Here is a 12,113-nt window from a genome sequence, read left to right on the forward strand (position 1 = left end):
AAATGTATTTTAAATTTGGTATTTAAAGGATTATTTTGGTTTTAATATTGTTTTGGGAAAATTTAAAGAGTGTTATTTTTGAGTTAGTTTTATTTATGAAAGTATTATTAAGAGAATAATGGCTAAGGAAAACATCTCTGATCCTGATGATTCATTAAGGGCAGCTAGCGCTGAACCTGAAACAAGTATAATTCCCTTTGACGCGCAGAATGATATGGATATAAATTCATGGCTTGAGTACTTTAACAAAACTCATTTAGATAAAGATGAAACGTGGAAGCTTAATAATGTAGCTCGATATCTAAAAGGTAATGCACTTAGCGTATATGGCAAAAACTGCCATAAAATTACTAAATATGTGGAATTAGTCCAAATTTTAAAGGAAAATTTTTTCGACCCTACTTTAACTACCTTTGGTCATTTTGCCAATTACAAGTACAATCATAAAGAGGACATAACGCAATATTTTCGCAAAAAATTAGATATTGGTAAAAAATTAAATCTAACTCATGAAATGATCTTGGAGGGTCTGACGGATGGCCTTCCTATAGAATTAAAATCCTTAATGACGATCAACGCACCCTCTGACCCCATCTCTTGGCTTATTCATATCCATAAGCTTATTAAGATTAGCGAAAATCAACAAATCAAAAGTGCACCTCCCAGATTTGTTACTCCGATTGGGAACAGTCCCCAAGATTACAATCGATTTAATTTAAGTAGAATTTCAGCTTCAAGCTATGAAACTACTGTGAAACAAGATTCTCCTAGACCCAACAATTTCCAACGTTTTCAGAGACCAAGTAATTTTTATAATCGGTTCAGTGGTCCAAGATTTACAAGCCATCATAATTATAATTCTCAAAATAGATTGCCATTGCCACCCAGTCCCTGTAGACTTTGCACCCAGAACGGAATCCCAAATGCTTTTCACTGGTTTCAGGTTTGTCCTTTCAGAGGGGAGAGATCTGATACACCTAATGTTACGCCCCTTGCAATAGAACCAACCCCAGAAACCCCTCACAGTAGTTGACTATTAAAGGTGTCACGATATTTGCCCAATAAGAAAAGTCTAGAGTGTGTTGTAGACAGTGGTGCCACCATATCAATAATTTCTTCCAAAACAGCTAGACAATTACGTTTAAAAGTGCAAAGAGTTAGATCATTTTCAGTAACCCAAACTAAAGGAAAAATAATCTTCAACAAAATATGTTGTATACAAATGAAAATTGGACGGATTAGTAACCAAATTACCTTGTTTGCTCTTGATAATAATTTGAATTATGTAATTAGGACTTTATGAATGCAAATTATTTGAGTTGAGTATTGATTGTACTAATTTAAAAATTAAACAGAGAGATATTGTACTTAATGATGACTGCCATTTTGACAGCCGACCCATATCTCTATACCTCCAACTTCAAGGTGGTACAACAAATGTTTATCCATGTGTTAATAATGATGATGATGTAAGAAATTTTCCAACCTGTAAATTTCGGACTACAAATCCAAAGGAATTAGTTTCTCAGTCTAACATTTATGTGAAAAATGCTGTTTCTAATACTGTCGATAACAAAGATTATAACTTGGAAAAATTGTTAAATGATTATTCATCTGTGTTTTCTAAAAATAAGTATGATGTAGGAAAAATTAATATTGAACCTCAACGAATTAATTTAAATTCTGATTTGCCTGTATCATTAAGAACTTATAGAACATCCCCTATGGAAGAAGAGGAAATTAAGACCCAAACTGATCAATTATTACAAGCAGGTAAAGAAAATTGTAGCCCATATTCGTCCCCCGTGACTTTAGTATTTAAACGTGAGGAAGGTAAGAAAACTATATTGTGTATAGATTATCGAAAATTGAATTCCCTGGCTAAAACAGATGCAAACCCTCTTCCTCGCATTGACACTTTGTTAGACAAATTAAGTAAAGCAAAAGTATTTTCTACAATTGATTTGAGATCTGGTTTCTGGCATATCCCGATTCACCCTGCAGATACTGAGAAATTAGCTTTTTGCACGAATTTTGGATTATTCGAATGGCTAAGACTCCCTTTTGGTTTCAAAAATGCTCCTGCAATTTTTAACAGAACAATTAGACGAATATTAACAAAAAATAAAATTAATTTCGCTTGCAGTTACTTTGATGATATAATCGTTTACTCTTCCTCTGAGAAGGAACATTTAGAACATTTAAAAATTTTATTTGAGGTGTTTAAAGAGGAGCATATTAAATTGAATCGAAACAAATGTGTGTTCGCCAGTGATCAGATCACATTTCTTGGCTATGAAATAAAAAATGGTAGAATAATTCCCGATAACCATAATATAGAAGTTATTAAGAAACTTAAAAACCCCAGTAACACCAAAGAGTTACAAAGAGTTTTGGGAAGTGTGAATGTGTATCATAGATTCATTCCGAATTATGCAACTATTAGAGCTCCATTAAACAGACTCTTGAAAAAAGATGTCAAGTGGGAATGGGATGACCAATGTCAAAAAGCTTTCGACGAAATGAAACGAATTCTGATTTCCAAACCTGTTTTACAATTGTATGATTCCAGTAGGCCATGTCATATTTTTGTTGAGGCTTCTCAAACTGCTGTTGGAACTGTTTTGAAACAACCAGATGAAAATGATGTCCTTCACCCTGTATCATATCATTCCCGAACTTTAAGAAATTATGAGAAAAATTATACGATTACTGAGTTAGAATGTTTGGCCATAGTAGATGCCCTAGACAAATTCTATTACTATCTGCATGGACAAAATTTGTTATACATACGGACCATGCGGCCCTCATTTGGCTCAAAAATGTTAAAAATTTAAAAGGTAGACTCTTCCGTTGGTCACTCAAACTAAGTATGTTCAATTATGAAGTAAAGTATCAGAAGGGCTCTACCAATATTGAAGCTGACATGCTTTCTAGACATCTTGTTTCACAGCACCTCCAACATTATGTACATTTACTTGATAGAAATAAAATAATCCAACAACAAAAAACTGATAATGTCTGCGGAAAAAATTACCAAGAGATAAATGATATGATGGTAATTAAGAAAAAGAATTTTTATAAAATTGTAGTACCTAAATCTTTAAGATTAAAATTGTTGAATAAAACCCATGAAAATTTTGGTCACCCGGGAGTTCAAATTATGCTTAACTTAATCACCCCTCAATATTATTGGCCTCATATTAGCGAAGATATCGGAAATTTTTTTAAACATTGTCATACTTGTCAACTTAATAAAAAGAAAAAACAGAAAAAATTTGGTCTTATGCAAGACGTACCCCCAACCGAAAAACCTTTCGAATGTCTCTCTATTGACACTGTGGGAGGATTTAATTATTATAATTCTACAAAAAAATATTTACATATAGTTATTGACCATGCAACAAGATATGTCTGGGCTTTTCCCTCTAAAAGTGTAACTTCAGAAACCTATGCCAATTGTCTAAAACAAATATTTCAAATACAAGTCTCCGAAAAAATTCTGAGTGACAGGAATGCAGCCTTCACTTCCTCTAGATTCAAAAAATTTCTTAAAAAGCATACTGTTAAACAACTTTTAACTTCATCTCACCATCCCCAGACAAATGGTAAAGTAGAAAGAGTAAATCAATCAATAGTAAGTCGACTAAAATGTAAAGTAAATTCTTCTTCTAAAAAGTACCATGGACTAAAGTGCTAGAGCAAGTTGTTATCGAATATAACAACTCCCCTCATACGGTAACTAAGTTCACCCCAGCATACTTACTATTTGGCTCCCTTTTGAATCTCCAATTGATCAAAATAAATACCCTTCCTTAAATGAAGCAAGGGCTTTAGCAAAGAAAAAGAACTATCGAATACCACCGAAAGAATAAAACTAGATATGACATCAGATTTGTAGAATCTAAATTTCAACCTGGAGATTTTGTCCTTTACGAGGAATTCGAATACCCAAATACTAGAAAATTGACTTCACCCTATTCAGGCCCTTATCGGATTATGAATAAATTATCTGAAGTTAATTATGAAATCGACAGGGAAAATTTTCACACGAAGAAATCAACTGAGATTGTACATGCGTCAAAATTAAGGTTCTATTATCCACCCGAGAACTTTAAATTACATCATGAATAAATCAAAATTTATAAATCAATAAACTATCCATAACCCTTCTTTTAGTTTTCATCCTGTTGTCCACCTTAATAGTTGATTTATCTCTCAGTGTCTGAAAAGTTTGTCTGCCCTTTTCTTTAACTGGGCTCCTTCAAACTTGAGTTTCAGGTTCAATGCACTTTCCGTGTGGGAAACACTCAATTGAGGCTATACTACAAGTAGAGTACTATACCCTCACATTTCCTTGAGCTCATGTTTTCCTATGTTTGTGTTATAAATTGTAACAACAGTTGAAAAAGTTAAATTTCAGTTGTTGAAACTTCTGAATTTCATTTTATGTTTCTGCAGCATAGTGTACAAAAAACTGGTATGGATGTTGGAAGTTAAATTTTGTTTTGTTATCATTAATAAGAGAAAAAAAGAGTGACAAAATATGTTAAAAACCTAGCAAAATGTGTATTTTCAACAAGAGTATAAGAACTCTAGTATCGTGACATAAAAACTCAAATGTTTTCAGTGCCAATGCTAATCCATAATTCTAGCGCTAATTAAATGATCCGGAGATCTCCAAAGACCAGTAAAAGACTGAAGATGAGCCTGAATGACAACTCTAATGATTGTACGGACTCATACACAAACTGTGAATGGCATGCCCTAAGACATAAACTTACAAATTCAGTTATATTACTATTTCCTATTGCCGCGTAGCTAACCAGCAATATGTTATTAGTGCTTTATTTGTTCTGCACTTAGTTACTATATTATAATTTCATTAATCATTTATTATATTTTATATACTGTATTAATTATATTCAAATATTTTATGTCATATTATATGTAAACATTTTGTTTGCCTTGAGGTAAATCCAATCAGTTTTCCTACTCACTTAATTTCCTAATAACTAAATTTTCTGCTCTCACTGTCTGGACTGCCTTGGGTCGACGGCCGCGACTGCAAGCCTTTTCAGATGGGGAGGATAATCTGTAATGATATTTTTAAATCAATTGATTAAATTAAATTCTAATAATATTGCTTAATAATGTGTTGGCAATTCTCTACCTAAATTGCATCCCTGTTCCTAAATTTTGGCGAAATCCTTTCTTTAGTATAAAATATATTAACCTGTTGGCGCCCGCCAAATCGCCAAACTCATAAATCTGTCACATTACATAAAGTACTTAAGAACACTCCTGATGAGAAGATAGCGTCACCTCGTGATTTCACTTAATATCGCTGATTGGATGAGCCTCGTGACGCACACATATGTATAAGTAGGGCTTCTGCTCAAGGTACGAGGAGAACGCTTGTGAGATGGATGCTAAAATAAACCTAGCACTTTATATTCCAAAATTTGTCTCATTCCTGTTGCCCCGGCTGCACAAAACAAATAATGTATGAGAAATTACATTTCATATATATATATATATATATATCAATAGAAATTCCACACTAAAACTTTCACGATGTTTGCAGAAAGTATTAATAGACAAATCGTTTCAATGACTTCAAGCAGGAAGTAACAGAATTTAAAATGATTGAAAAAAAAAATGCCAATAATTCAGAACAATTCGCTTAAAGTACAGGACAAAATGAGATTAGCGTTAACGTAAAGAACATCAAATCAGTATTGTGGCTATGAAATCAAGTTATTATTTAAATGCTCATACATACTTGGAAAAGCAAAAGAATTATCCCCAGATATGTATCGGCAATGAAAAACAATGAAATTATTAAACTTTTTTGATCAAGGAAATACACCACTTCAATAGACACTAGATATTATATTGCAAAAAAACGTTGAGCTTCTTCCAAGTGAAGTTCTGAAATGAGGAAGTCGTTGCATGATATATTAGGGAAAAGGATTGTAGAAAATAGCGTATTTAATGCCTTTAACTAATACCACTTTTTAAAACGGATAAAGAATCACACTTGATAACCTGCAAAAAATGCATGGATTTTATAGCAGACACATTTCTTTTCAATTTTTTTAAAAAATTGGACATGCAGTTGTCAAAAAAGTCAAATAACTTTTGAAAAATTCCCGACAATTCTCTAAATCATCATTCTAGAGATTCAAAATAAATTTGATTTAAGATATTATTTTTTCTCGTTTCATCCACAACAATGCAAACAGCAAAACTCTACGATTAGTAATAGGGGGACCGGAAAGTAATGTCGTTTCTGCGCATGTCGACAACAACATGCTAAGGGCAGAAGTGGAAGTAAATCCATGTCAGACACTCTTAACCAACCATGGTCGACCATCCAAGAGCATTTAAAGCAGAATGGAAAAATAAGCAAAGCAGGTGTTTGAGTCCCCCATAATCTGTACGAAAAGAACAAAGCCAATCTATCCATCACATGCAACATATTGCTTCAACGGCATTCTACAGAACCGTTTTTTGATCGCCTGATGAGTGGAGACAAAAAAATGAGTCCTATATGATAATACAAAACTCAAAAGGCAGTCTTAATAGGGGTTAAAAGGGGTTTACATCCCGAAAAGGCGCTTCTGAGTGTTTGGCGGAGTATTCGTGAAATTGTTCATTTTGAATTGCTGAAACCTGGACAAACTGTTAATGCAGACCTTTATTGTGAACAATTGGATGGCGTGAACCAATCTTTAATCGAAAAATTTCAATTGTCAACAGAAAAGGCGTCATTCTGCAACACGACAATGCAAGACCGCACTGTGCAAGACGAACACTGGAAAAAATTAATGAATTGGGGTGGGAGGTGCGGCCATACTCACCCACCATACTCAGCCGATATCGCAGAATTGGATTTTCATTTATTCGGATCCCTACAACATTTTATTAGTGGCAAAAAATTTGAAAATTTTGATGATGTCCAAAATGTCCTTTCGAGATATTTTACTCAAAAACCAATTGATTTTTATCGGTCCGGGATTGAAAATCTGCACATTAGATGGCAAAAGGTTGTTGATAATGAGGGTGATTGTATTATTGATTAAAAATAAAAACTTGTTACAAATTTATTCATTTGAATTTAATGTAAAAAAGCGGCATTACTTTCCGGTTCCCCTATTAGTTTGATCATTAAGAACGAATATATGCGAAAATCCATAGAAAAGTTATCTTTATTTTACATTTTTTTAATGTTTAGTAACATTTTTAACCTTGAATTATTTTTTAATAAAATAAATTAACTAATTAAAAAAACCCTAATTTTTAAACTATCATTTCGAATTTTACACATTCCTCGTATGGCTCAAGGTTACTCTTCTACAAGCAAGATTTCTCATTTTTCTCACTCTTGTGACGTCGAATGTCCGAAAGAGAAAGTTGGACTTTGAAAGAGATTAATTTTCTCTCTGTGCTGACGGTGGTTATGGATCATGTTTGTGCCAAATTTTGTCTGGGCCGAAATTCGTCAACTAATTCTGTACCTTCCAAACTCTGGTCTACGCAGCTTTCTCTTTTGTTACTATAAAAAAATCTGATATGTACGCTTATACGAAAAATTAAATTAGACGCATTTTTCCCGCATCTCATTTAAACTTATTGAACTGAATTAAATCTATTCGTCGATAGCGCATAAACCACAATAGAATAAATGCGCTTTTTAAAATTCACTATATTTATTTACTATAGCGATATTCTTACGCTAGGTTGACTTTACAGAGTTACATCTCCCAGAATAATAATAATAAAAAATATCGTCTGAAGACTTATCTAATCGTTGCCACACGCTCTGTTCAAATACTACAATAAATCTAAAACGATGTATAAAACAAATAAAAAATTAGCAGTTTTTCACAGAGGATTTAGCGCTACTCACCTAATGCGCATGTCCTACTCGTAAACATTCTGCTCTGTCCGAAGCAGGCTGGCAACAGCATTTTCTGCTTATATGAAACACTTATTTCCTCGAATTTCATTACAGATGTATTTCTCATTCAATTAATTCAGCTCTCACTTCGCGGCAAGGCAAAAATAATAAAAGCACAAAATATTTTCATTAAAAATTTAAAGATATAGAAAAACATAAAACATTAAATACAGTTAAAAATTTTTTTAAAAATTTTATTTATAATTAAAATTACACTTTCTGCGAAAAAAAAAAAAAAAAAAAAAAAAAAAAAAAAAGCAATTCGGTCAGCCTGTAAGAAGACAGATTTTTCGGTGCACGAAACTGAAAGTTTACTTTTTATCTCGCTGCAAAAAGACACCGAAGGCGTAGAAATTGTTTTAATTTGTTGTGGGGGTTATGCTGAGTCAGTATATGGGATAATTTAAGAAAGAACTTAAGTGATAATTCCAGAATGAATTAAGCAATAATAATTAATTCGCAATAATACAAGAAAACGTTACTTTGTTGTTACGAAACTTAGTTTCTTTAGACTGGCAACAAATCCACTATTCTGCTATGTTTCAAATGTAAACAAATATAGCTGCTAAGGTAAAAAAAAAAAAAAAAAAAAAAATAAGGCTTAGCTGCACTTAAACAATTTTTAAATTGTTGATAATTATGCAACTATAACATGTAGGTTAACTAAAGGCATAAAAACCTTAATCGGAAGATAAGAACAACATAATTCAATTATTTGTAAAGCAAAAAATGCGCAAATTACAAGCATATAAAAAAAACAAAAACTGAGCTCACTAAGCTGAGTAACAGAGTAATACTTTTGGTGTGGCCGATTTGAACTAAAAAGGTAGGTGCACAACTACATGTTATAACAGTACAAATACAAAATTTCAATATTCCGAAGTTACCCGTTTTCAAGTTATGCGAGATACATTCATACATACACACGCACGTATAGACACCACGAAAAAACTGTCTTCTGAATCCATTTTAAATCAGCTTTATAATTCCGTTTGGGGGAAAAGAGTCCTTTATTCTGTCTTTACCTACAGATGTCACGCAACAACATCGTTCAATTGCATTCGATAGAGGTCAAAATGGATATTTTCGTTGAAATATGATACCCGATTACATTTTTGCGATTACAATACTTCCTCTTTACTTCATAAAAGGAAGTAAAAAGAAGTTCATATAATTTGGAAACCTTTAAAAAGCAACAGGAGTATCATATATCGAATCAGATTTAATAAAGATATATGCAGTCTATTTAAATATCATAGATTTATCTTTTAATTATATAAAAAAATATTTTTGCAATCAAGTGTTTTAATTTTTAAGCCTGAGTGATAAATAAATGAATTGTTTCATACAATTTAATTTATTCCCTGAAGGTTTATAAGTTTCAAATACTACATGCTCATCTCATTTAAAAAATTTTGTTTCTCAGTAATAAATTTACTTTTCAGTATTCGAGCTTCGAAATGCCTACAATGCATGATTTCTTAAATTTTATATTGAAAGCTAAATAAATGACTTTGAAGCATAAATTATCCTCACAGTTTTATTTTTGATCTTGTTTGCCTCTTTTACTTCATTTCTACTTATAAATGCAAATTTAGTATCTATATATAAACCACAATCAAAATAGATAATAATTTCTGATTTCAATTTTTTTAACAAAAAAGTGGTTTCAAGTTTAAACTGGTAACCTACATAAATTGATACTTTTGTAACAGAGCTCTTTAATGAAAGGATGTTTACAATGATTTCGACACAGTGTAGGCATATTCACAAAATTCAATACACCTAGAAAATACCATTTGTATTAGCAGCCACTTATAAATAATTTTATAATCAAATGCATAATGCAAACTTATTTTTATTAACTTAATATTTATGCATACCGGATTCGATAAGATCGCTGGCTCATTTATCTTTATAGGCACTCTTAAGTGGTGGTCAAGAGAACAGCAAAGACAGGAATCTCAATGCGACGATTAGGTATTTGATGGCCCAACTGAATTCTTCTTCTGTAGATTTCCTTACCACTTATCTTACCTTGCTCATTCTTAATGGAAAAACTCTCGTCGATATTGCCAAAATCAACTGCTCCGGCAATCCTAGAAAGCACAGAGAAGGTAAAAATCTCTTCTTATAGTGTTGTACAGTTGCGCGCCTCCAACCTGCACGCAACAAAGTGGTGACTGCTGAAACTGGATATTAGACAGAGTCTTGAGAAGGTTTTAAGTCCCATTTTATTCAACTTTAGAAATTACAAATGCGTGCTCTTGACGCTCACAAACTACGCCGACCCGGCGGGAAAATAAAAATAAGAAACTAAAAAGAGATAATAACAAGAGAATAACTACGAGGCTCTCTAAACGTAACTAACCTCACCGCGTTCTAAAGTACCGCTGATAATTCAGCAAACTCTGAAGATTACGTTGAAAGATTAACAAATTGCCGAGGCAAGCACACAGGCCGAAACGCGTGGTTCTTCAATTTCTGACTAACTACCTCCGCGCTCGTGAAGTAAGAAAAGCGCACTTCGAACTCGTTTCCTTTCTATTTAACTCAGAATACTTCCGCTGATAATTTGAATCCTTGCGCGTTCTACTCAAATTTACATATTCTGGCATTGGCAGTTGCAGGGAAAAGTAAGGCTTGACAGGAAAGATAGTTTAAACTTAAAATAAATGTTAGTTAAAATAAATGCAAACTCTACATTTGCCGCTGCCAGAATTTGGAAAACTTGGAAGCAGGTCCTACAAACGACCTGTTGAAAAGTTTCCACAATTCTGAACTAAATTTTCAGAGCCTCGTTTACATAAAAAAACTGTTTTTTCAGAAAAGGTAGAATAAATTTCTGTAAATACTTATTTAACTCTCTCTTCTTACAGTAACCTTTCCTGGACTTCAGCAATCAATCTGTTCTCTTCCTTCCAGCATCTGGAAGGAATAAGTATCAGTATCTTTCTAAATACATTTACACTTTCTTGACACTGAATAAGTTTTTGTTTTTGAACGATTTATTTTCCTTAGTTACTGCTTAATTCACATTCATTCAAGTATTCAAACATGAATTTAACTTTACCCTGGTTCTCCACCATGTGTGGTGTCAAACGGGAATATTCGTGTTTTAGTATTGCAACACTTCCCCTAACCACAATGATTTGTTAGAATTCAACGACCAAATAGACACACCTTACTCGACATTCTACAACTCTATGGGCTATTTTAGCATTCTTAAAATTCAAGTGTAGGTGGAGAACCGTACAAAACACATTCATTCTAAATTCCCCCTCATTCATCTTTAGACATGCAGGCTTTCGCTCTAAAGCACGATTTTATCTACAGTTTAATACTTAGGGGCCTTCAAATTTTGGAGCTAACTTTGCAGTAAAATTGTCTGGTGCACTTGATAAAGAAAATTTCCGCTTCAATACTTTATCAATACTTTAAAATCTGCTTCACGGCGTTTTCTATCGTAATATATTTTTTGCCTATTTCTTGCCGTATCCGAGCTTTTAAGCACCTGGTCAATTAAGTTTTTGCACATCTTTCTGTTTAAATTTTTGCTCTCTTTGTTGCACAAAGAATAAATTATCTAAAGGCGTAATTAACTTTCGGCCTAAAATTAATTCTGCTGGGGTTTTTCCCGTAGTATCGTGATTTGCCGTTCTTAAAGCCTAAGCTAACTCATTTATGTAGCCATCTCAGCGCTTGTGATGTGTGCTAACGTAAGTGCGAATTATTTTTACAATGTTTTTATTAACTCTGTCTGCTATGTTTGCCTGTGGTCTATACGGAACCATTTTGATATGGCGTATGCCAAGTCCAGTGCATATGTTTTCAAATATTTGACTAAAGAAATGTTTATCGCTTTCGCTAATGACTTTTACCGGTGCACCGTATTTTAAAATGTATCTGTGTAAGAATGCATCTGCGAATGTTTTGGCTGACGCGCGTTTAATTGGAACAATTTCTGTCCATTTTGAAAAATGATCTACAAATACTAAAAGAAAACGATTTTTATTTAACTCACTCTGGGGGAAAGAACCAAGAAGATCTATGCCTAAAATTTCATTCGGAAATGTAGCGCGAATGCTATTTAAGTACCCGGCCGGGCTGTAATTAATATCATTTATTAACTGACATTGATTGCAGG

At 33.0% G+C, this 12,113-nt stretch overlaps 1 protein-coding gene across 1 annotated transcript in view; it reads left to right on the plus strand.

The window, feature by feature from the left end:
• LOC118199006 (uncharacterized protein CG3556-like) overlaps window positions 1-12,113 on the plus strand; it is a 60,117-nt gene that overhangs the window by 23,271 nt on the left and 24,733 nt on the right. The window contains exons 4-5 of the mRNA XM_085822891.1: window positions 9,888-10,083; window positions 10,761-10,766. Of these exons, the coding sequence (XP_085679017.1) occupies window positions 9,888-10,083; window positions 10,761-10,766 (202 nt within the window). The remainder of the gene's footprint in view (window positions 1-9,887; window positions 10,084-10,760; window positions 10,767-12,113) is intronic.

The sequence above is a fragment of the Stegodyphus dumicola genome, chromosome 8 (assembly GCF_044657685.1).
Source record: "Stegodyphus dumicola isolate Sdum_Otavi_A_Nest chromosome 8, ASM4465768v1".
Taxonomy (NCBI): domain Eukaryota; kingdom Metazoa; phylum Arthropoda; class Arachnida; order Araneae; family Eresidae; genus Stegodyphus; species Stegodyphus dumicola.